General features: G+C 45.6%; 1 protein-coding gene across 1 annotated transcript; it reads right to left on the reverse strand.

The window, feature by feature from the left end:
* Positions 1-3,831: 3,831 nt before the first annotated feature.
* SH3BP5L (SH3 binding domain protein 5 like) lies at positions 3,832-17,530 on the reverse strand. Its single transcript, XM_047082175.1, has 7 exons — positions 17,439-17,530; positions 16,357-16,966; positions 9,629-9,691; positions 9,335-9,463; positions 7,469-7,630; positions 6,250-6,423; positions 3,832-5,676 (listed from the first exon to the last, which is right to left on the reverse strand). The coding sequence occupies exons 2-7, from the start codon at positions 16,537-16,539 to the stop codon at positions 5,206-5,208; spliced, it is 1,182 nt and encodes a 393-aa protein (XP_046938131.1). The 5' UTR covers positions 16,540-16,966; positions 17,439-17,530; the 3' UTR covers positions 3,832-5,205.
* Between the last annotated feature and the right edge of the window lie 9,273 nt (positions 17,531-26,803).

A 26,803-nucleotide genomic window follows, 5' to 3' on the forward strand; every position in this document is an offset into this window, starting at 1 on the left:
CCCTCCAGCAACCCTCAGTTTGTTCTCTGTATTTAAGAGTCTCTTATGGTTTGCCTCCCCTGTGTTTTTATCTTATTTTTCCTTCCCTTCCCCTATGCTCATCTGTTGAGTTCCTCAAATTCCACAATGATTAAATCATATGATATCTTTCTGACTTATTTCACTTAGTATAATACACTCTAGTTCCATTCATAGTTGCAAATGGCAAGGTTTCATTCTTTTTTATTGCCTAGTAGTCCAGTGTGTGTGTGTGTGTGTGTGTGTGTGTACACACGTATACAGTGGATATTTGAGTTCTTTCCATAATTTGACTATTGTTGACAGCACTGCTATAAACAGTGGGGTGCAGGTGCCTCTTCGAATCACCATTTTTGTATCCTTTGGATAAGTACCTAGTAGTGCAGTTTCTGGGTCATAGGATAGCTTTTTAATTTTTTGAGGAACCTCCATACTGTTTTCCAGAGTAGCTGCACCAGTTTGTACTCCCACCAAACCATTTCTCCAGCCTGAGGACAGGGACTGGTCCAGAGCTTCAAAGAGTAATTCCCTGCTCAAAGCCCTCTGTTATCTTTCCTAACCTTCCAGAGCTCCCTGAATGCCCTCTTAAACATCTATTTGTTTACTTCCCTGTATCACCTGTTACCTGTATGCACCTGTGTTCGCTACCTGACTTTCCCATCCATGGTATTACACCTTGTGGTGTTCCTAGCAAGCCCTACCACATTGTTTGCAACTCTAAAAGATCTTGCTAAATATCTAATACACCACACACCCTTTTGCCAGCCAGTGAAATGGTCCCCTGGCTCCCTTAATTCAAGGTATGGTGCAGTGTGGCAGCCTGGGGCTCCGGAATGGCGGACAAAGAGGAAGCCAAGGGCTCAGGAGCGGTGGTGGAGGGAAGCCAAAGGGACTTCTCAAGAGGGGAATATGTAAGGAGGGTGAAGTAGAGAGAGGGACAAGGCACTAAGAAGGACAAGGAAGGAGGTGAGTTCTGAGGAGGAGAACAGGGCATCAAGAGGCACAGAACATCTGGTCTCAAATGACCAGCTGCCCACCAGACCTGAACCAGTTTTCACATACAACAGGAGATTCAAGCACACCAGAAATGCAGAAAGCCCAGGTGGGCTCCACTCTGCTGCATACACCCCACCTCCCACCCCTCTAGGTTCCCAGGACCACCCACCAAGGGTCGAGGAGGCAAACCTCACAGGCCTGCAGTATTATCACATCGACAGAACCAGAACCAACAGATTGCGCTCAGCCCGCTTTCTGGTGGCTGCTGCCCTCTGCTGACCAAACAGGACTACAACCCAAGAAGCCCATCTTAGCTATGCGTGCGAGCAAAGTTGAGGGTGACCACCAAACTCACAACCAGAGGACGAGGTAAATCCAAATCTCATTGGGGCCTTTATAAAAAGTCTCCTTCTCTAGCACTAGATAGTAGGAGGCCTCCTAATTTGAAGTTCATTTCATGTCAAAGCTGCAGGGAACTAATAGGGATCATTGTGGCTAACATCCTGTCTGACCTGGCATAGTGTTAGGCACACCTACACTGTCTCATTTTGTAGGTGATAAAATTGGAGCCTAGAGAAGTGTGAGAATACCCTCCCGGAGACATAGAGATATGATTCTAGGACTGTGGATATAGATGCTGACCTCCTAACCACAGTACTAACAAAGTCACTTGGCATAGGTTTGGACTATGGGGAGGAGACACAAAAGCATTTACTGAACATTAAGTGTCAGGTATGTATTAAGTGCGGGGGAGATGGAGGCCCAGCTGCTCACCCGGGGATGGCATAGTTCGAGAGAACTAATTACCACTCAGTGTGATGGGTGACATGACATGGTACAGGAATGGGGGAGATGAGATACATCACCTGAATTTGACCATCTTTTGCTCATTTTAAAACAGCAAAATTCCTTGACCCCCCCCTTCCCAGTAAAACTTCCTAAAAGATGACTACACCCACTCCACTTTCTCACATCTGGTTCCTGTGTTTGCACTCAAGTCCAAATACCTGCTTTCATTACCTTCTACAAGGTGAGAGGCAAACCGGACATCCCTACTATGCCTGTATTCTCACCCATGAAAAGGTCATCATGGCGCTACTTACTTCATAATGTTGTTGTGGAAATTAAATGGGTAAATTCATATGCCTAGCACATGAGTCACCCTAGGCAAGTACAAGGCACTATTGTTAAGATAGGGTTGGTGGCCTATTTGCTGGGGCTGTTTTCTTCCACACAGAGGAAGTGCTATAAGCTTTTAAGCCTCCTACTAGCTCTCCACTCTTGCCTTATCTAGTAGGTGTTTTTGTGAGTAAACTGGGTGGGCAGTCAGCCCTTCTTTTCTGGGGCTCCTTCACACCAGAAGCCTTGCAGGTCCTGCACTGTCAAGGACTGGGAGGGAAGTACGACCCTGGGGTGTCCTCTCAGAAAGCCCACTTGCCCAAAGACATGGGCCATGCATTCTCATAGCAGCTCTTCCAGTAATAAAGGGAATATCTTGGCACTCATCTGCTTTATCACACTTTACTTCCCAGGGAGAGAGGTTGGTTGAAGGGCATTCCAAGAAGCAGAATGGTAGGTAAGTCCAGTGATGTTACGACAGAAAGAACAGGATCAGATACCTTTTACATCATTTACAGTGATGACTTGCTTGTGACTGACTTATCTCTCTCTCAGAATGTGTATGTTGCAGTTGTAAGCCAGCCAGAATGTGACTGTATGGTTATTAAGTTAAAACGAGGTCATTTGAGTAGACCCGAATCCTATTATGATTGGTATCCTTTACGAAAGGAATTTGAACACAGACATGTACACAGGTAAGATGTGAAGACATTGGGAGAAGACAGATGTCTACAAGTCAAGGAGAGAGACCTGGAACAGATCCTTCTCTTACAACCCTCAGAAGGAACTAATCCTACCGATAGCTTGACCTGACTTCCTCTGGAACTGTGAGAAAAAAATTAATTTGCTGTCAAAAAGCCAGGTTAGGAAAGGCAGTCTCATACGTGGACAGTACCTGGTATGTTCAGAACACAGGGGCTCCTGATGGCCCATCTGCCATCTGAGATCACCAGGGTCACTGCTCTGCCCTCCACCCTGCCCCTCAAGTGTCTTCAGGACACTCATTTCCCATCAGGTTTCCAGTTGACCTCCTGCTCTCCTCCCTAGCAGAGCCTTCTCCATCTCCTGGCTGACCTCCTCCTCACCTGGCCCTAAATGTTGGCACACTTCTGGTGGTGCAGGTGAGGGTGCTGAATCCAAAGCTTTCGCTCTACACCTCCATGGCTCCTGAAGTCCTCATCCCTCCCCAACCTGACTCCACAAGATATTTCACAGGCTGTGGGGTCCAAACACATTCAAATCTTTTCTATCCCACAACAGGTCAAACCCTGACTTGAACATCACCTTTTACATGTGTTAAATTTTAATTTCAGATAAACAGCAAAAAAGTTACACTAAGAATGTCATAAACATTGCAGGAGGCAAAGATTATGGTCTATCTGAAATTCAAGTCTCTCAGAACCCCACTTTTGTCCCTCCCCTTCCTTCATGCTCACATCCAGACACATCCAGGATTGGCACCCTCATCTGGTCTGGACCTCCAGTGATTGACAATGTCCTGTCCACCCCACAGACCCTTCCTAGCTTGGCAGGTGGGAGGAAGGGGGGGCATCTCCCCTGCCCTGACTCCCCCATACAAAAAGCACCCCCCCTTTGCCCTGCTCTTCCCCCCTCCCCATCCTCACGCCCTTCCCCTCCCTGACAGGAAGAGTAAACATTACTGTTACATAAACTATTTTATTTAAATAAAATCAGGGGCAGAGCCTTTTCTTTCTCTCTCACACTCACTCTTGCACACACACACACACCCCAACACATGCACACACGCTTGCCCACGTCCTCCCTCCCTTTCTCCCCTCCACCCATGGCCACCTCAAACCCAGTGGTTCTCATAGTGACCATCTTAGCACAGGGAAACACCCTCCATATGATGGCCCACTCCTCCCAGTTGATGGCAGCAGCATACAGGCCTAGGCACAAGCTATCCTGCCCAGAGTCCAGCTCTCAGACCTCTTAGGGTGGGAAAGGAGGAAGGACCAGTTCTCCCAAGGCACCCCGATCCAGTGTGGCTTCCCTGCTTTTCCTCCCTTACAGCCTGGAGCACCACCAAACCCCTCCCAAAGGAGGGTGGGTCCCTTCACCCTAGGGCAACCCCTCCCTGCATCAGAGAAGGCTCAGTAGCCAAACCTGAACAGTCCCCAAGGGATTCTGGAGTAGGTATTGTCTAGTTTGGGGAAGAGAGAGGGAGAGGGATTGAGCACCAAATTCCCTAACTCCACCCAGCAGGAGGGCGCTGAGATTAAGCTCAGTGACCTCCACCCAGAAAAAGTAAACCCAACTCTGCAGCAGGAACCGCGAAGGCCTCAACCATCAGGACCTCATTATGTCTCCACCCCCCAACATGGACCCTGCTAGAGACCCACTAGCACCTTGGCAATGTTAATGGCCCAGCTCAGCTGGGGAAACAACATGCACATGGGAGCCTGTCTGGAGGTGGTGTCCTCTATGTGGACAGCGGGGTTGGGTTTCACCTTCTCTGACACTGGTACCCTTCAAGTCCTTCTTTGCGGCACACACAGCAAAGTGGCTTAGGTAATGAGAAGGGAGCACTGCAGGGATGTGTAGTGTTTTCCAGAGGCACACAGTCCTACAGTGCATTTTACAGATAACATACAGGCAGGCTAGGACAGAGGCTCTGTAGCATCCCTAGGCCCCCTTGGGAGATGCGGAGGTGGGAGGGACACCTGTCTATTGCCTCAAACCAGGGGGCCAAGATGTCAAAACTCAGGTCCCACATCCACCTTCTCCAGTGGGCTACCCTGTACCTTCTAGACCAAGTTCCCTGAGGGGAAAGCCAGACAGATGGAAGGAAAGCAGAAAGGGGGCAGTGAAGAACATCAGACCAAGAGGAGCTAGCAGGGGGAGGGCAAATGTGAGAGCCATAGAAAAAGCCTTCTGAAGGGGTAAGGCAAAGAGAGCTGCCACCTGCAAAGAACTGGGGGAGGAGGGAGAGAAATTCACCAGAGACAAGAGCCAACCTGACCTCTCCAAGGGAAGCAAGGACCTGAGGACAGGGAGCTTGGAGCCCTACATGGGCCAATGGTGGTAGGAACCAGCCACCCTGAGCATGAACTACAGGCTGATGCTGCGCTGGTGGCGGCCCCCACGGCCCCCGCCATCACTGCCCCAGCGCCCCCCACTCCGGGAACCCAGCTCCTGGCCATCCAGACTGGTGTGGTCTGAGAGGCCCCGCAGGTGCTCCACAGAGTCACACTTCTGCAGGTCTGAGGCCACTGTGCGTAGGCTCAGCAGGCTCAGTGTGTCTGTGTCAGGGGCAGGGCCAGGCCCCAGGCTACTGCCCTCTTCCAGCACCCCGCCTTCAGCCCCTTCTATGATACCACTGTCTCCATCCTCGCCACCATCAGGCCCGGCCTCTGCCCCCACAGGGGAGGAGCGCCGCTGGCCAGGGGCATGAGGGGGCTGGCCCCGGCGCCGGGCATGGATCTGCTCGCTGATCTGCTCCAGGTTGCGCAGGGCAACTGAATAGCGAGTCTTGGCCTGGGCCACCTGTTGCTCCAGCTCTGTCACCTTGGCCTTGTGCTCCTGCAGAGGGAGGAACAAAGTGAGGTGACCCACTGGCCAACTGTCCGTGGCTCCTGGAGCGGAGTCTCTTCAGCTCCACTCAGCACTTTCCACTGGTGCCTCCTTTCCTGGACTCTTAGGCCAGCTCACCATCCAACACAAACCTGCAGTGCTCCACCCCACCCAGCCTAGCCCCTCTTCACTCTTCTCTTCTTCCTCTTTCCCAGCAGTATCACCCTGCTCCTGGCCTTACAAGACCTTCCTCCCAAGTCTTCATTCCCACCCACTCCTCCTCTCCCCATGGTTCCCTTTCCCTATCTGGCCAGTTCCTCATCCCCATTCTCCCTGGTTTCCCTTGATTCCCACTTTTTCTCATTTACTTCCTTTTAATTCCATTCTCTACCAGGACCCATTCCCCAAGCCCAACTCCCACTCCTAGGTATCATTCTTAGCATATGTACCTCCACCTGGGCCACCACGCTGGTCTGTCAGATGGACCAGAGAGGCACTGGCATCCCCTCTAACTGCCCTCACTCTCCATGCCTACCCCCTTCCTGCCTATTCACACACTCTCCCCCACCCCCACTGCCTTACCTCCAGAATCTGGCTGAACTGGGCCTTGAGCTCAAAGTAGGGGCGGCTCTTGCCAATGGCCCGCCGGAGAGTCTTCTGCAGGGCCTGGACCCGAGCTTCAGCCTGCTGGCACAGCCGAGTCACCCGCTGATGTTCCCGCTCACCACGAAGCCGCTCCTCCTCTGCCTCATTCACCTGGCCATACATTCACCAGGACATACATCACTGACCCAGGACCCATGTTCTTGCCTCTCAAGACATGACCATCCTTCAGGATCTGACATCTGCTGCTAGAGACTAAATGTTTATCTCTCTCCTCCCCCCAAAAAAATTCATGTTGCAATCCTCACCCCTAAGGTGATGGTATTGGAGGTGATTAGGTTATACAGGTGGGAGCACTCAAAAAATAAATAAATGGGATTAGTGTCCTCACAAAAGAGTTCCTGGAGAGCTCTCACTCACTCCTTCCACCTCGCAAGGTCACAGTGAAAAGACTGCCAGCTGTCTAGGAACCAGGAAGCAGGCCTTCACCTGGTACCAAATCTGCCTGCACCTGATCTTCCTAACCTGCAGAGCTGTGAGAAATAAACTTGCTTAAGCCACTCAGTCTATGTTATTTTGTATTTAACAGCCCCAGTGGACTGGAGCTGATGCCAGGGATCCTCCCACTCCCCAGTCCTCTGGGAGTAGCTTAGAAATGATACATACATGCGAGAGTAGCTTAGAAATGATACATACATGTGAGAAATAAACTTGCTTAAGCCACCTAGTCTATGTTATTTTGTTGTAACAGCCCCAGTGGACTGGAGCTGATGCCAGGGATCTTCCCACTCCCTAGTCCCCTGGGAGTAGCTTAGAAATGATACATAAATTACACTTCAAAAATCACAGTACACTAGCAGAGCCCAAAAGTAAGAAAAGGAGAACATTCTGAACATAGAAGTGAGGGGTCACAGCTAAACGTAACAAAACGTGAGTGTTGAATCTTGAGAATCCAGGGGGTGGATCAACTGGGGGTCAGTCCCATATCTGGATGCAAAGGTTCAAGAAGAGCCCAGAGAGACATTCATAAGTCAGAAGGAAATGTAAATGGAGGCCAAAAAGGGCAGAGAGGAAGGAAAAGGTTTTGCCTGAAACATAAAGCTGAGGGAGGGCTGGAGGGTAGAAGAAAGGAACAAAGAGGGAGATGGGATGAAAGAATAGCCAAGGAAGTACCAGAACCAGAGGAGACCTGGCTCACCTTGCAGGTGGCATGGTTGAGCATCTCCTGCCATGTGGGGTCCAGCCGGTTCTTGTCAGCCATGACACCCTGCTCAGCCACAAACACCATCTCCCGGGCAGCATTGTGCATGCTCACGGCCCGCTCATACCGCAGCGCTGCCTTCTGTGTCTCTTGCTGGGCCTGGAAGACGGGACCATCAGGATGGGGAGCCCCAAGGGACCCCCACCGCCCATGGAGACCCATCCTGGATGAGGACAAGAGGAGGAAGGCCCAGTGCAATATCAGCTTCACTTCCCAAACTGCACTAAGGATAAATTCCAAAGAAGCAACATTCCATAAAGACTATCTTGTAAGGATATGGCTCAAAAGAAATAAATGCAGAAATAAATACTGGATGGGGAGCCTGGTGGCTCAGTTGGTTAAATGTCCAACTTGGGCTTGGGTCATGATCTCACGGTTTATGGGTTCGAGCCCCACATTGGGCTCTGCACTGACAGGTCAGCCTGCTTTGGATTCTGTGTCTTCCTCTCCCTCTCTGCCCCTCTCCCACTTGTGTTCTCTCTCAAAAATAAAAAAATAAACTTAAAAAAAAAAAGGACTGGAAAATGATACTGCCACTGCAGGGTGAATGTGTGAAACCCAGCACTCGCAAAGGCCACTGGCCTGTGCTCTAGGGAGAACAAAGAAAGATCCACCCCACTTTAGTTTGAAGGTGGTGAATGACTTGGACCAAGTCTCACAGAGAGTACACCCCTGAGACCATCACCTCCAGTCCAGCCTGTAAGCTGAAGGAAATAAGACAAGTGTTCTGAGATACTCATTACATCCATGCTTACCAAACATGAAACTGGAAACAAACCTAAGTTTTCAATTATAGGGAAGTGATTAAGTGTATAATAGAACATTAATAACAATAATAATATGAGGAAATGTTAAGCAGCTTTTAAAAATGATAGCATGGATGTATATTTATTGACATGGAAATATGTAAATAAGTAAAATAAAGGAAGAAAAATAGCACGTATCATAAATCTCATTTTGGCAGGATATACACACACCCAAAAAAACAAGGGGTTATCTGTATTGTATTAATTACATTTTTTATTTTCTCTATTTTATGATGCTTTCACATCCTGGGGTTTTCCTAGGGCTAATTCCTAGAGATACTAAACTCCTCTGTGAGCATACTTTTCAAATGCAAACCAACCAATCCAAAGCCCACCACCTCCTTTATCTAACTCTCACACACAAAGCCAATTATTTCCTCTGCCCTACATTAACCCAGGGCCAGGTACCAAAATATAGAAACCACCCCTATAGCCCAGGGCCCACAGTTATTCAAGCTATCTAACTCTAAATTCGATCAAAGTTGCCTACCCTGCCTTACCCATTCCTTCCTATTATGACCGCAATAAAGGCTCTGAGCCAAGTTTTCCTCTCATGTCTTCCGCCTCCTGATCAACCCAAGTGCTTCCCCAGGTGGCCCTAGGTGGTGCGGCATGCTCTTTCTTCTTGGAAATTTTAAGTAATAAACTCTCTTTTCATGGCAGCTGTCTCTGTGTCTGTGTCTTACCATACTTGACTAAAATAAATTCTAGATGCAAAAAATGTGAAACAGGCACATGGCAGGATTTGGAGTGATTTTGGTTTTCTTCTCCTTTTATAGTTACTGTTACATTAGAGTCTTCCAATACTGAACCCATTACTTGTGTAAAAAAGGGGGGGAAGGAAAAGGGTAAAGGAATGGAGAGGTGAGCAAAGAAAAGAGACATGAAACAAAGGGAAGAGAAATAAGAGAAACCAGAAAGTGTTCTGTGTGACCAGAAGAGTCCAAGGCCAGGCTCTGTATGCGCCCCTCCTGGAACGTGCATCAGCTAGCCATACCTCCTTAGCAAGCCGCCGAGCCTCATAGTAGGGCCGGGCCTTCTCGATGCAGCTCCCCAAGTGGGAGCCCTGTGTGTTGAGCTTCCTTGCTGACTCCTGCAAGATCCTTCGGTAGGTGGTCCTGGCCTCCTGGCAAAGGGACAGGGACATGGGCAGAAGGAAGGCACATGTGTGGGTCCCAGCCCCTCTCGTTTTTCATACATGCCCCTTCCCCTGCCACTGTATTGAACAGGGAGAAAAGAAGACACCTCCAGAGACTAGCCCAAGGGTGTGAAGAAAAGGATCAACACTCACATCCAGCTGCAGCTCCACCTGGTTGATCTCCTCACTGGCCTGGTTGAGATGCTCTAGCTCCTCCTGCCAAAGAGGGGCAAAGAGTTAGAGCAGTGGGAAAAAGTAGCCTCTTACATGAACCATGTGGGGTGGGAGGCAAAGTCTGCCTGATTAAGGAAGGGAAGAAATGGAGGAAAAGGGCACTGTCAAATGCCTCCGTGCAGGAGACCTAATATACAGTCTCCTGTAATCCTCACAACTCCACCTCTGCATCAGACAGTAAAACCCCCATTTTAAAGATGAGGAAATCACCATTCAGAGAATAGAACACACACATGCACACAGCAAAGTGGGAGCAAGCCTGCCCTCTCTTCATTAGAACATGTGGCCACCTTCTCTCCGAAATTCCAGCCAATAGAAGTTGCCTTGGAGCTAACAGTCTGTGTTCCTGAGAGAGGAACACTAGGCCAGTCACTCACTACACATTTACTACACACTTATCACAGCTCAGCACCATGACACCCAAGAATTCAGAAAACAAAGAGGCAGAAGCTCCGGACTCAGTAAGAAAAAAGTGGTACAAGGAACTGTAAGAAGCAGGCCTGGTGGGAGCAGCAGGATCACCTACCAGGGCAGGAAAGGCCAGGCAGGACACCCTGAGGACTTGCTCCTAGGCTGGGCCTTGACAGATACACAGAAAAGCACCAGTGACAAGCAGGTGCCCAGAGCAGGCAGCTTGTCAGGTGAGAAGCCGGCAAGGCTGGGGTACATACAGGAGAAAGGATACCAGAACTTTTCCCAATGGCAGGGGGAGCCCCTTAGAGCCTGGCACCACCCAGTCTGTGGTTTAGGAAGGTGGGTCTGAGCAGTATGTGGAAAGTTTACAGTGGCCAGGGAGAAAAAAGTGGAGGCTGTCTGCAGTATTCCAGGTGGGAGAGGACAGGGCGATCCCAAAGAAATGCAGGAAGCAGAATCATGAGGGTCTGGTTGAGGTCAAGATTAGGGAAGATTCCATGGTTCAAGAGACCTCTAGGTCTGCTTGAGCAGTTGACTGACAGAGACCCCAGGTCCTCACACAACAGATTCTGTGGCAGGGAAGGAGAACACTGGGGACAAGTCACCAGACATGGTAGCATAAGGATCTCACTGGCCCTTGGTGCACCTGGGTGGCTCAGTCGGTTGAGCGTCTGACTTCGGCTCAGGTCATTATCTTGCAGTCTGTGAGTTCAAGCCCCACGTCGGACTCTGTGCTGACAGCTTGAAGCCTGGAACCTGCTTCAGATTCTGTGTCTCCCTCTCTCTCTGCCCCTCCCCTGCTCATGCTCTCTCTCTCTCTCTCTCTGTCTCTCTCTGTCAAAAGTAAATAAACATTAAATTTTTTTTTTTTTTTTTTAAAGGATCTCACTGGCCCCAAGGCTAGAGAAAGAAGCAACAGAACCACCTGGGTCTTTCACTGACATGGCAGAGAGTAGGGAGAGGTGCTGGTCTCAAGTATGCTCCCTGTCCTTTCTCAGTCAAGTTCCTGGAGCCCAGCATGCCAAGGACACTCCTGAGAAGGATCAATGCCGAGTGAAATGCCTGACACTCAGCTATGGAATCCTCTCCCAGGAGCCCTGCAGACCCTGGACAGGATAGTGGAACCCAGGCTGTGTCTGCCTGCTGCCCATGACCCAGACATAACCTGCACTTGGCAGAGAGCAATGCTGCCATCACTAGCTCTCACACACCTCATGAAAATACACATACCTACAACAATGCAGACACTTCCTCAAAGGAGGCCATAAATTTGGCTCTAAACTTTACAGAGCAGAACTGACATGGGCCTGACATGGAATTTTTAGTATTCTGGCAACCATGTTTTTAAAAAAATGCAAAAGAGGGGCGCCTGGGTGGCTCAGTTGGTTAAGTGTCCAACTCTTCATTTCAGCTCAGGTCATGATCTCACGATTCATGAACTCAAGCCCCGCATCCAGCTCTGTGCCGACAGTGTAGAGCCAGCTTAGGAGTTTCTGTCTCTGCCCTCTCTCTGCCCCTCCCTCTCTCTCTAAGGTGAATAAACTTTAAAAAATGCAAAAGCAAACAGATTAAATTATAATACATTCCATTTAACTCAATGTAGACAAAATATTATAATTTTAATATGTTTTCAACATAAATTATAAAACACTTTTACATTCTTTTTAATCTATGCCCTTGAAATCCTCGTGCATCTGACCCTTAGGGTACATCTCAGTTTGGCCAGCAGCATGTGACTCCCACATTGGACATTGTGGGCCTGGACGTTGGTGCACATGAGCAACCTGATTACTCACACAACCCAGTGTCCATAAGGTTACAAGAAAACACTGTGGAACCATAAGCAGCTGACATGGCTCACAGGAGCCCACAAGAGGCCTGGGGCCAGAGCCAGCACTACCTGACACACAGAGATCAGGGTTTCACAGTGCCTTCCTAACAAGGACATAGCCTTCAGTGGACAGAACCACCCCAAGGGCTCTCACAAAAGGCAATTCCTGTTAGCGTGAGAGACAACCTCTCCCACCGTGGGCCTAGTCTTCCTCTAGCTTTTTTAGGCCCACAATGGGTTTCAGACTATCTGGGAGATGAAGTGACAGTGCTTTCGCAGCTCTTACCAGAATATTCTCTTTCTCAACTCGTTCTAATTTGCTAGATAAGAAACAATGGAGTAGGGAATTAGAGGCAGAATTGAAAATGGATCGGGGACCTAACCTTGGATCTGGTTTTCCTGATATTGTGACCACCATCCTACGGTTAAGGACATCTTCAGATGGATGCCTCAGAGAAGACAGGAGTACCATCAAACTAAAAAAGCCACATTCCTGGTGGGAAAAGGATATGCCTCAGGAGGCAATAAACTGATTCTGGAAAACAGAAGGAGGTGGGTAAAGGCCAGCCTGCAACATTCCCATGGGCAAACCAAGGTCCAAGACTGGATCCCACTCAGTTCCACGGCCCAAAGTGCTCCCAGATCATCAAGATCAACAAGATCATCACAGGAATGAATGCCTCTCTACATAAGTCATCCCCACTGGAAAAAGTACGTAAAGGGCTCTGACTGTTGGCAAACAGCAGGAGTAGGCACATCTTTCTAGAAGGGAACTTGCATCCACACAACATTTCCAGCAATTAAAAAAGTCTTTCGATGATGAGGTCTGCCCCTCAGTCACAAAGTTCTAACAGGACAAGGAGACTGGGGAACAGAATAGGATAGATGGTAGGTGAGCAAGGGGGTCGGGGGAGGTGGGGGACAAGCAGGCTGAGGCAGATCCAGGGCAAGGCTAAGCGGGAAGCCAATGAGCACTCAGGGCTCTGTTTTGGGAAGTTGGCAACAGAGTACATTTGGCCTGCTCCACCAGGGACTCCTGGCACCTGGCTGAAATGGAAATTTGAATAGGATGAAGTCTGAGTCAGCAGGCATCATCCATCAGTGATCCCACAGCCAGCAGGGAGGGTGACCTTCCCCAGACATGGCAGGCACATTCCCAGGATGCCAGGCCACTGATTCAAAGGCATGGGTGCTCCATCTACAGATGTGCCTGCTCACCTTTTACAGGCTACTAAAACACACAAGCTCATGGTGATGCAGGGCCAGGGTGATGCATGGCTCAAGGACTAAGTAAGGGAAATATGACCATCCTGTGAGAGCTAAACGGATACTTCAGATGAGGATGAAGAGGTTGCAAAGTCACTCTGAAGAGTCAAAGGAGGAGGTGAGTGACTGTATCCACTCACCTGAAGATGAATGTACCCATCATCACAAAGGGAACTGAGAAGTCACAGGGGAGGAGACCTAGGCCCACCCTAGCACCATCCTCCTTCACTCCTTCCCTCCACTGGGACCCTCTCTCAGAAAGCTGAGGACGAGCCAGAAAGCCTCAGAGAACTATGCTGACCTCAAGACTAAGACAGTGGCCTTCCCTGGGTGATAGCACACTCCAGGTCAGCCTAGAGGTGATCTCCAGCTGGCTTGCCTCCAAATTCCAGAGGTATCCCACCAGACAATGGGGACATGAACTGCCTGCCAAGAAACCCCATTTCCCGTATCAGTAAGAGCCTTCTCCTAAGGGCAACCATTTCTGGGAATCCCAGAAAATACCTGAACAGAGTCCCTAGCCTTTGGGATATCCCTGGCTGAGTGGGCACATGTAGACTACATGTTAGAACCATTTCTCACCCCCAATGAGACCAGAATTCACATGTCTGGGCATGGCTCAGGAACAGGTATTTTTATTTTATTTTACTTTATTTTTTGTTTTATATTTTATTTTTATTTTTAGAGACAGAGAGAGACAACACATGCACACGTGCACGAATGAGGGAGGGGGCAGAAAGAGAGAAAGAGAGAAAGAAAGAGAGAGAGAGAGAGAGAGAGAGAGAATATCTTAAGTAGGCTCACAGGACAGAGCCTGATGCAGGATTCAATCTCACAACCCTAGAATCATGACCTAAGCCAAAATCAAGAGTTGGACGCTCAACAGACTGAGCCACCCAGGTGCCCCAAGAACAGGTATTTTTAAAATTCGCTGGTGGATTAAGATGCATCTGTTGGCAGAGAATCACAGAATGCACTGAGAATCCATTTAAAGCACTGAAACAGAGTTACCAGGATAACATGGTCTTGTGTTATAAGAGGGAGGTCCCAATAAGAGGGACCTCAAAAGACACACAGCAATCTCTTTCTTATCTAGAGGAGACCAAACCCAGAAAGGCTGAATGCTGCCAGCTTCCTCCCTGAAGGGTACCCTTCACATCAGGCTGCCTCTTCCACATGGCAAGAAGATGCAGAATCCCTGCTAAGGGCAGAGTACTGGCCCAGTCATCAGTGTGCCATAAAAGGGGGAAGCCTCTACAACAAGACCTTTCCTCCCCACATTACCCACACCATTCCACAATGTGCCTCCCAGTTTAGCAAGAGAGATTATGATCTGCCTGTCCCTCTTGCTCCAATTAACAACACTGCAAGCTCCCTGGAATTAAGGCAAATCTAGGCCTGCTCGATATTCTTCAACCCTCACAGAGCTCTTCTAATAGAACTATGTTCTACTTCTACAATACCAACAGCAGCTGGGGAACTGCATTTTTATTTAATTTTAACTGATTTTACTTAAGTAACCACGTGTGGCTAATAGCTACTTTAGTGAACAGCAAAACATGAGAGTGACTCTTCATACTACCGCCTTTGCCTGTGTGGGTGCTGGAAAAATACACAGGAGCAGGAGAGACTGAGCAAAGAAACCACAGTAGATCCTCCCCTGGAGCAGAGCAAGGAATGTTGGGAGAAGGTGTATGAAGCACACCATACAGTCCTCCTCCCAACAGAACAGACAGGGGTCTGTTTCCCAAAATACTACCTCCAAACTTTCACCAAGAGATAAGCAAAAGAGTTGTAACAGAAAAGAATCATAGGACTATGTCAGAGCAGAGTGAGCAGTTGTGCAAATAAACTGGACCAACCCCTCACTTTATAGATGAAGTTAGTGAGGCTTAGACATTACATAACTTGCATGAAAATCACAAATCATGAGGCTGGAGGTTGTTTCAATCTCAGGCCAATGTGTTTCTCACTATAACTTACTTCCTCAGTAGATGACAAATCTGTAAAATTAGCAGAAAAAATTGAGCTGTTTTCAATGCAACACCCATGAGATAGGGTGGAAATAAATTACTGACTCATGCCAGTAGATGAATGGCTCACTGCATCTCCCATATAAGCATGGAGTTCCTCTGCCCAACATCCAGGGAACCCCCACCAAGAGGGCAGGAAGGATGTGAGGACCAGATTTGATTTCTTCTTGACTCACTGAAGCAATCTAATAAAGGTTTGTTGACAGAGAAGCCCAGGAATGCAAGCCCTAAGATGTTCTTGCTCACCTACAGAGGTGTGAGTCACCTCCACATCAGAATCTTGGAGATGCTACGAGACCTTATGGCAGACTGAGCCCCAAACACACAAGCACTTCCTGCCCTCACCTACCCAAGCTGCTTTCCCAGGGAACCCTTCCCAGCCAATGCACGTAAACACTACAATCCCACCTCAGCCGACCATGCATCTCCTCCCCATGGTCTCTGTCCTCACCCACTGCTCCTTCACAAAGATCTGCCCATCCTACCAACTACTAGCCTGTAAACACTCCAAGGCAATAAGTCAGCTTTTCCATTCATTTGGTATAACCAGCATCCTCAGAACTCGGAATCCGTATTAAGGACGGACCATGGCTGATACAACTCCATAAACACATCAGATTTCCTTACAGGCCTCCATCTGTTGAGGCGTTGTAAAACATGAAATGTCTCACCCTTTACAGATGTGAACATCCCTGGGAGGCACTAATGAGAAGATGACAAAAGAGAAGATTCAAAAGTGCCTCCCACTCATACCACATCTCTGGGCCAACAGCCACTTTACTTATTTAGAAAGAAGAATAGTTTTACTCTCCACTGACCGAAATGAGGCCCTGCATCTGAGGCCAATTTGTTGCTTCCCTTTGTCAGTTAAGCCTTCAGCAGCACACCCCAGGCACTCAGGCCCAGGCCTTTCTCTGCACTCCACACACAGCTCTTTTAGAACTTGTCACACTATCCTGCAATGATTTGCTGACAAACTTGTTTTCCTTTCCTGCCCCAGCGCACTAGGGAGAGAATAAATCTAATCCCTCATTTATCAGACAGCTCTTCAGGAAAACTGGAATCTGGGCTCCCTGTCTCTCCTTTCCCTTAAGTTTTCTCACCTGTATTCGAGGATCCAGTTCTTCCTCCTCTCTTGGAGACAATTTGGTCTCACTGCTGTTGTTTCCACCTCTTCCTGGCTCCTCTGCGACCGGGCTCCGAGGGACTTCATCCTCTACAACCTCAGACCGAAGTTCCCCCTGCGGGGTCTCCCGCCCCCCTGGAACCTGCCTGAATTCAGCCATGCTAATGGGGAGAGGGCACAGCCCTATGCACAAGAGAGGACTGACATGGTGGGACCAGGGCCCCAGCTTGGGGCTTCCCGGGCTCCAGGTAACAAGAAGAGTTTCTCTTCTCAAAGGGTGTAAAAAGGGACACAGGAATGACCTCACACTGGGTTAGAGGCCAAGATTCACGTTGCCAGCGGGGTTCCTAGAGCTACAGCCTTGTCGGTGCAAAAGTTCTTCCGTCCCCGTCGCGAGGAGTCCACCAGGAGAAACCCGGAGCAACCGCTCCGAGGCAGGGGGCAAAGGGGGTTTGGATCCTGGGCCGAGGCCTTCGAGGAGTAGCACCATTCGGGAGGGCGGAGGCAGGCGCCTCCAGGCTGTGGTGGCAACTGGAGAGAGAAGGCTGGGCCCGAACCGAGGCTGCGGGATGACAGTCTCTGGGGAGCTGCAAGGGAAACAAAGGCCAAGTACAGGGGCAGCATCAGAACACAGGCCACCAGCCCCTTCCAACCCCTCAGCCTCCCAAGAACTTCACTCTCTTCCTTTCACACCCCGCTATTCTGACCAGCCCCCACCGCGAGTACTTTCCTCAGCCCTCAAGGACTTGAGATCCTACACCTCCCGCGTCCCAGCTCCGCTCGCCCAGCCCCTCCCGATCTGCGCTTTCCAGACTTCCTTCGGTATCTCCCCATCTCCTCCATCCTCCCTTTTCTTCCGCCCTCCCTCACTCCACACCCGCCGGGCTTTGCAATTCACCTAGTAACCCCCAGCCCCGCCCCACCTCCTCTCTCCAAACAGGCGGACAATACGAGCCTCCAGGCTCCAACCCCACAATCTTCCTCAGTCCCGAAGACCCTGCCCCCAGACCTCCTACACAACCGGACGCAAAGCCCCGGGCCCCAGACACAGAACCTTACCTCAGTTTACCTTCCCGTACACTGAGCTCCTTCACTGCAAACAATCTTCCCCCTCCCTCCCCGCAACAAGGTAGCTAGTACAACCAAAAGCTACTGGGCCGAGAGGAAGCGGAAATACATCATGCGCTAACAACGCCCTCCAGCCCTTTCGCCCCTCCCCCCACACTCTACTGGCCAGCCGGGCCACGTCTGGATTCCCGTACCTCGTCCCCGCCCGGCGTTTGGTTTCCGGTTTCCGTACAAAATGATGCCCCATGGTACTCATGGTAGCTGCCTGGAGCTGCCTCCAACCCATCTTCCACCCCAGATTAATGATACTGAAATATGAACGTGTTGTGGTGAGAAAAATTAGATCTGGTTATGGAAGTTCGGAGTCCCTTGTGGGTATGGAGGTGGTAGAAATAAAACGAAGATTGGACAATCGTTTTAGTCCGAGTGCTGCCATCTTGTTTTACGCTCTGCGGCTCTGGCGGCCGGAAAGCTACTTCCGGCCTCGCCCAGGAAGTCAGAAGCGGCGCCAGAAGTGAACTTGGCTTCTGCCGTGGCAGCAGGACGGCTCGGATCCAGGTCAAGCGCACTCTTTATTTAGCACGTACGGTCGTTTTGCAGAAGTAACTATCGGTAATCACTTTGGTGAAGTCAGCGAGGTCCTTAGTAACGACGTTTAAAACGGACAGCGCTGATAAGTAACCGGTCTCCTCGAGGCTTCCGGCCTGCGCTATCACCGTGACCCCGGCGCTCTGCCTCTCCAGCCCTTCCCGGAGCCGGGCCCTGTCCCGCAGACCATGGTTTCTCTCTTGAGCACTAATTAGAAACCTAGGCAACCTGAATTCCGTGCTTAAAAGCCCGTGAGGAGTTTGTTATATCAATGAAAGGACTTGACCTGAACGACCTGATGGTCACTCCCAGGTATCTCCAGGCCAGGCTACGAGGAAGACTTGAGGATTCACGTTTTGTTTTTGCAAAAGACCTTACTTATCCTAGGTGGAGAAGGCAAATGAACTGAATGTCCTTTCTTCCCTTTGGTTCTCTCTCTGTAGAGCCAAGTATATTCCTTTAAAAATGGTATTTTTTTCCCCACAAAATTGGAAATTTTATTTTTTTATTTCTACAAGTAGCTTCTTCAGTGAGTCAGCCTGGAGATCTCCGTTAACAGTGTCTAAGTGGACAGGTCTTATGGATAATAACACCTGTCTTCTATCACATTGCTTTTGTTAGTAAGGTAGTCATGAAAATTACACATAGAAATCAGAAACAATGTATTTATTTGTTCTCTGCTAGTAACTTTAATTTTTCTTAAACTGGAGTTTCACTAAAAGAGTTATCTTCTATCTAATCTAGATAGAGTTATCTTCTATCTAATCTAGCCTGAGTTCTCCCAGCCTTTTCTATCCAGTACTGCTCCGGTGTCTGTCAACCTTATACCTTGTCCTACAGCTCCTTTTCCCTCTGCATTGTCATTAGCAATCGTGAGCTGCTTCTAGTTGCCATGTATTTTTCTTGTATTTGGTGGGATAACAACATGAATATATGTAATGCCCAGACTACCCCTAGATCACATCCTGAAAGTCAGTAGCCTCCCTGATGTCTCCACTGGCCTTTCCTGGGGTTAACTCTCGCTGAGACCAAATGTAATATCATGTATTGATTGTAGTATCTACAGCATTATCCAAATGTTTGGATAACGTTTCAAGTAGGAGTAGTTTGGAGAGCAGTGTACACCGGCTTGTTTTATTGAGGCCAGCACAGACATGATGAATTAAAACCTTTTTCTAAAACAGCAGTCTCATGTAGACTTTTCTGCAATGATAGAAATGTTCCCTGTCACCCTGAATAATATGGCAGCCTCTAGCCACATGTGGCCATAGAGCACTTAAAGTACAGCAAGTATTATTAAGGAACAGCATTTTAAAATTTAATTCTAATTTAAATAGGGGCATCTGGGTGGCTCAGTTGGTTAAGCATCCGATTTGGTTTCAGCTTAGGTCATGATCTCATGGTTCATGAGTTCGAGCCCCACATTGTGCTCTGTGCTGACAGTGCACAGGCTGCTTGGGATTCTCTGCCTCTCTCTGCCCCTCTCCTGCTCATGCTGTCTCTGTTTCTCTCAAAATAAATAAATTTAAAAAAATTAATTCTAATTCAAATAGCCATAGGTGATTCCATTGGACAGCACAGTTCTAGAGTGTACTTTTCCTATATCTCTTCCAGACACATGTTGAACTTCCGCATCTTCAATACAAAACAAATGTCTCTCCGCTGTCATTCATCTCATCTCTACTTCCTCCTCTCCCATTTACTTCTGCGGTCTGGCTTCTGCTTCTGCCAATGCACAGAAATTGCAGACAAGGTCATCCATGCTCTGAATATCACCAAATGACTGATATCTGATACTGGATTATTTATTCTCTCTCATCCTTCTTTAGCTTCTGAGTCACCCTTGTCCTGGGTTTCCTCTTATTTTTCTGGCCCGTTGATTTATTCTCTTCATGCATTATGTCTTTACTAAGTGTCTAGTACGTGCCAGGATTTTAGGTGATGAGGAAAAGGACACTTGTTCCAGTTTGCATGTAGCTTATAGTCTGTGGTACTCATTTTATAAATCAGTTGACATTCAAACTAGTTGGACTACAACCCAAAAATGTTTTACCTTGTAATGCAGTTTACATATCATTGTGTAACATTTATTTATAAAAAAAGTTTCAGGGAAAGATCTGAAAGGTCTTTACTTAAATTATATGCAAAGTATATTAATATTTTAATGCTAGTGGAGACCTATTCTGCTGATTTCATGACCTGCTAATGTTTGAAAACCTTACCCAAAATGCAAGGGCCTCTGATGCTAGTCTCTGACCATCTCATGCATCCTGCTTTCTCAGAGCCCTCACCTAAGTGTATGGCCCCTATTCATGGCCACTGTTCTTTCCTTGGAAGTCTGTCTCCATCCAGACTCCCCACAGATCACATTCTGAGATCCAGCAGCTTCTCAGACCATTGACCTGTACAAGGGTTGCCTCTCACTGAGTACAAATCTGATTTCATCCTCTTTCCTAAATCCTGCTTCTATATTACTTTGTTGGTGAATGAACCATCTACCCGTTTACCTAGGGTGAGAAACAGAAGACTTCCTAAATGAATCACCCTATCTTTACTCTGTAGTACATTAAGTATCTCAATAGATCTGTTGTCTCCATGTGATTGTGATTGCTTCAGTTTAGACCTTCCCCACCTCCACTGTAGATAATGTACCTCAAGAGTCTTCAAGTCAATTCTGTCCAATAGAACTTTCAGCAATAATAGACATTTCTGTATCTGCACTGCCCAATATAGTTGGTATTCACTAACCATGTGTGGGACTCTTGAAATCTTAAAATGTGGCTAGTGCAACTAAACTAAATTTTTGATGTAAGTTTAAATAGCCATTAAAACTATTTAAATAGCCTTAAGCGTGGGGGCACCTGACGGTTAAGTCAGTGGAGCATGTGACTCTTGATCTTGGGGTTGTGAGTTCGAGCCCCACGTTGGGTGTAGAAATTACTGAAAAATATAATCTTTAAAATAATAAGAGATAGATAGCCATATGTGGCTAGTGACTAACATAGTGGACAGCACAGGTCTACATGATCTCCCCACCACAAGTGCACCCCCTTTCTGTCCCTGACACAGGTAAACAACCAACCAACCCCTGTTGACAAAGTCAGTTAATGAAATATGAAAATACAAAAGCCATATAAAGTTGTCAGTAACACCATCAGTTACTAGGTAGTATAACAAGTCAATTCTTTCTTGGTAAACTAAATTTTCTCAAGCTTTTATTAGTAATTTTTATTTTTAATTTGTTCACAGAAATGCTCTAAATTGCCTTCATTTTTTTTTTTTTAATTTAAAGTCATGTTTGTTAAAATACAGTGTAGTATTGGTTTCAGGAGTAAAATTTAGTGATTCACCACTTGTATATAGCAGCCAGAGTTTATCCCAGCAAGTACCTTTAATGCTCATCACCCATTTAGGGCCATCTCCCACCCAAGTCCCTACATCAACCCTCAGTTTGTTCTCTATATTTAAGAGTCTCATGGTTTGCCTCCCTCTGTTTGTTTGTTTTTAACATTTTCTTTCAAGATTACTTATTTTGAGGGACAGAACACGAGCAGGGGAGGGGCAGAGAGAGGGTGACAGAATCCCAAGCAGGCCCCACGCTGCCAGCACATAGCTTGATGTTGGGCTTGAACCCATGAACCGTGAGATCATGACCCAAGCCAAAATCAGGAGTCGGACACTCAATTGACTGAGCCACCCAGGCACCCCAGCTTCCCTCTGCTTTTATCTTTTTATTTTTCCTACCCTTCCTCTATGTTTATCTGTTTTGTTTCTTAAATTCCACATATGAGTGAGATCATGTGATATTTGTCTTTCTCTGATTGACTTATTAGCATAATACAGTGTAGTTCCATCTACGTTGTTGCAAATGGCAACATTTCATTTTTTTTGTTGCTGAGTAATATTCCATTGTATATATCACATCTTTTTTAGCAATTCATCAGTCGGTGGACATTTGGATTCCATAATTTGGCTCTTGATAGTGTTGCTATAAACATTGGGGTGTATGTGCCCCTTTGAGTTAGCATTTTTGTATCCTTTGGATAAATACCAGGTAGTGGAATTGCTGGGTAATAGGGTAGTTCTATTTTTAACTTTTGGAGGAAACTCCACACTGTTTTCTAGAGTAACTGCACCAATTTGCCTTCCCACCAACAGGGTAAGAGGGTTCCCCTTTCTCTGCATCCTCTCCAACACCTTTTTCCTGAGTTCTCAATTTTAGCCATTCTGACATGTGAGGTGGTATCTCATTATGGTTTTGATTTGTATTTCCCTGATGATGAATGATGTTGAGCATCTTTTCATGTGTCTGTTAACTATCTGGATGTCGTCTTTGGAAAAGTGTCTATTCATGTCTCCTGCCCATTTCTTAATTGGATTATTTGTTTTTTGGGTGTTGAGTTTGATAAGTTCTTTATAGATTTTGGATACCAACCCTTTACCAGATATGTCATTTGCAAATACATTCTCCTATTCCATTGATTGTCTTTTAGTTTTGCTGATTATTTACTTTGCTGTGCAGAAGGTTTTTATCTTGATGAGTTCCCAATAGTTCATATTTGCCTTTGTTTCTCTTGCCTCTGGAGACATTTCTAGTAGGAAGTTGCTGCAGCCGAAGTCAAAGAGGTTGTTAAAGCCTTTGTTCTCCCCTACGATTTTGATGGTTTCCTGTGTTACCGTTAGGTATTTCATCCGTTTTGATTTTCTTTTTGTGTATGGTGTAAGAAAGTGGTCCATTTTAATTCTGCATTTCGCTGTCCAGTTTTCCCAGCACCATTTGTTGAAGAAACTGTCTTTTTTCCATTGGATATTCTTTCCTGCTTTGTTGAAGATTAGTTGGCCATACATTTATGGGTACATTTCTGGGTTCTCTATTCTGTCCATTGATCTATATGTCTGGTTTTGTGCCAGTACCATACTGTCTTGATGATTACAGCTTTGTGATACAGCTTGAAGTCTGGGATTGTGATGCCTCCTGCTTTGTTTTTCTTTTTCAAGATTACTTTGGCTATTAGGAGTCTTTTCGGATTCCATACAAATGTTAGGATTGTTTGTTCTAGCCCCGTGAAAACTGCTGGTATTATTTTGATAGAGATTGCTGTGGGTAGTATAGACATTTTCACAATATTTATTCTTCCAACCCATGAACATGGAATGTTTTTGCATTTCTTTGTGTCTTCTTCAATTTCCTTCATAAGCAATGTAGGTTTTCAGAGTAAAGATCTTTTGCCTCTTTGGTCAGGTTTATTCCCAGGTATCTTAAAATTTGGGTGTAATTGTAAATAGAATTGATTCCTTGATTTCTCTTTCTGTTGCTTCATTAATGGAGTATAGCAATGTGACAGATTTTCATACGTTGATTTTATATCTTGCAACTTTGCTGAATTTATGTATCAGTTCTAGCAGTTTTTTGGTGGAATCTTTTGGGTTTTCCACTTAGAGTATTATGTCCTCTGTGAAGAGTGAAAGTTTTACTTCTTCCTTGCCTATTTGGATACCTTTTATTTTTTTTTGTTGTTGTTGTCTGATTGCTGAGGCTAAGACTTCCAGTACTATGTTAAACAACAGTGGTGAGAGTAGGTATCCCTGTCCTGTTCCTCACCTTAGGGGGAAAGCTGTCAGTTTTTCCTCATTGAGGATGATAGTAGCTCTGAGTCTTTCCCATATGGCCTTTATGATGTTGAGGTATGTTCCTTCTCTTCCTACTTTCTTTAGGGTTTCTATCACGAAAGGATGTTGTATTTTGTCAAATGCTTTTTCTGTATCTATTGAGAGCATCATATGGTTCTTATCCTTTCTTTTATTAATGAGGTATATCAGGTTGATTGATGTGTAGATATTAAACCACCTCTGCAGCCCAGAAATAAATCCTACTTGATCGTGGTGAATACTTCTTTTAATGTATTGTTGGTTTCAAATTGCTAGTATCTTTTTGAGAATTTTGCAACCATGATCATCAGGGAAATTTTTCTGTAATTCTCCTTTTTAGTGGGGTCTTTGTCTGGTTTTGTCATTCATTTTGGCCTCAGTGAATGAGTTTGGAAGTTGTCCTTCCATTTCTATTTTTGGAACATTCTCAAAAAATAGCTATTACTTCTTTAAATGTTTGGTAAAACTCCCTTGGACTCCTGTTGGTTGGGAGATTTTTGGTTACTAATTCAATTTCTTTCCTGTTATGGGTCTGTTCAAATTTTCTGTTTCTTCCTGTTTCAAATTTTTATAGTTTATATGTTGCTAGGAATTTATCCATTTCTTCCAGATTGCCCAATTTGTTGGCATATAATTGCTCCTAATATTCTCTTATAATTATTTGTATTCCTGCAGTACTGGTTTTGATCTCCCTTTTTTCATTTGTGATTTTATTTATTTGGGTCCTTTCCTTTTGCTTTTTGATGAGTCTAGCTAGGTGTTTATCAATTTTGTTTATTCTTTCAAAAAACCAGCTCCTACTTTCATTGATCTGTTTTTTTGTTTTTGTTTTGTTTTGTTTTTTGATACCATTGATATCTGCTCTCACGTTTATTATTTCCCTTCTTCTGCTGGTTTGGGGCGTTATTTGCTGTTCTTTTTCCAACTCCTTTTGGTATAAGTTTAGGTTGTGTATTTGAGACATTTCTTTTTTCTTGAGGAAGACCTTGAATGCTGTACACTTCCCTCTTATGACCCTCTTTGCTTCATCCCAAAGGTTTTGGACTGTCATGTTTTAATTTTCATTGTCTTTCATGTACTTCTTAATTTTCTCTTTAATTTCTTGGTTAACCCATTCACTCTTTAGTAGGATGTTTTTAAACTCTTAAGTATTTATGGTTTTTCCATATTTTTCTTTGTGGTTGACTTCAACTTTCATAGCATTGTGGTCTGAAAATATGCATGGTAAGATTTTGATCTTTTTGTACTTGTTGAGGGCTGATTTGTGACCCAGTATGTGATCTATTCTGAAGAATGTTCCATTGCACTCAAGAAGAATGTGTATTCTGCTGTTTTAGGATGAAATGGTCTGAATATATCTGTTAAGTCAATCCATCTGGTCCAGTATGTCATTCAAAGTCATTGTTTCCTTATTGATTTTCTGCTTAGATGATCTACCCCTTGCTGTAAGTGGGATATTAAAGTCCCCTACTATTGTTTTATTATCAATAAGTTTCTTTATGTTTGTTATTAATTGAATTTAGACCTAAAAATTGAAAGTGAGGGGATGGAGAACCATCTATCATGCTAATCGACATCAAAAGAAAGCCAGAGGAGCTGTAGTTATTTCAGACAAACTAGATTCAAAGACTGTAACAAGAGGTAAAGAAGGGCATTATATCATAATTAAAGGGGCTATCCATCAAGAAGATCTAACAATTATAAATATTTACGCCCCCAACTTGGTATTACCTTCATCTTTAAAAGCTTTTTTTTTTTTTTAGTTTGTTTTCTACCAACAGAAACTACCTTTCTAGGTTCTTTGATTTTTTTTTTTCCCTACCATCAGTCAAATCTTTAATAAATACCACCATCTGCTAATTAAACATACTAGCTTACTACTGTGTAGTGACAGAAGGCAGATCAGTGGTTTCCTCGGGGAGACGTAGGAGGGAGTACAAACTGGTACACAGAAACTTGTGGGTAGAGGATGTGTTGTCTATCTTGATTGTAGTGAGAATTTGATTTGTGTATACATATGTCAGGACTTTTCCAATTGTACATTTCACAGCACAGAGTACTGACCACTATAAGATCACAACAAGCTACTGGGGACCTGTTCAAATTGTACATTTCAATATGTGAAATTATGTATGTCAATTATACTTCAATAAAGCTGTTTTTTTAAAAGTTTAGTTGGAAACTTGCTCCAAGAAATACATAATGTAAAATATGCCAATAAATGTTAATTAAAGGGATAGCCCATATTACTAAACTCCCTGAATTATTTTTACCCTTATTAAACCTTTTGGGTTTTTGAGAAATAAATTATTTTTCCCTTAACTTGTCATCTCATTTAATAATAAAAACAGCAAACACATATTCAATGTTAACCTTGTACGAGGCACTGTTCTGAGTGGGTTTATATCTATCATTGTTCCTCCCAACAACTAACTGAAGCATACTGTGCCCCCATTTTCCAGTTGAGGAAATTGAAGGTCTAGCAGTTAAATAACTTGCCCAAAATCATATTTCTGGTAAGGCAATATTCAGACCGGCCAGGCCCTTAGTCACAATAATGTACTGCCTCAAGCTTTGTACAGATAAGTATTTAACATTTAAAATATTTTTGGTAACATATGTTAAGTTTAAATGTACTCTAAATTTTAAATGACTCAATCTGTGAAAGTAACCAAAATCAAAATATTCTCTGAAGATGCTGCATATTTGCATGCAATAGTATTATTTACTATTTATGTTCCTAAAGTGCCTTTAAGTGGTTTCAGTCAGGGGTGTCTGGGTGGCTCAGTCACGAAGCATCCAATTTCAGCTCAGGTCACAATCTCATTGTTTATGAGTTTGAGCTCCACACTGGGCTCATAGCTGTCAATGCAGAGCCTGCCTTGGATCCTCTGTCTCCCTGTCTCTGTCCTTCCCCTGCTCACACACTCTCTCAAATATAAACACTTTTTTAAAAATTAAAAATGATGTCAGTCATAAAACCTGATTTTATCCTTACCTTGTATTTTACTTTCAAACTAATTTTCCCCTAGAAGTTATGCCTCATAATTTTAAGCTCATTTTCTATATCTTATTTTGTGAACCAGTGATTCCTACATGTGAGTTTTGAACATAATTTT

The sequence above is a fragment of the Lynx rufus genome, unplaced genomic scaffold, assembly GCF_022079265.1.
Source record: "Lynx rufus isolate CCGP_SWC_20201006 ecotype Redwood Valley unplaced genomic scaffold, mLynRuf1.p SCAF_1, whole genome shotgun sequence".
Taxonomy (NCBI): Eukaryota; Metazoa; Chordata; class Mammalia; order Carnivora; family Felidae; genus Lynx; species Lynx rufus.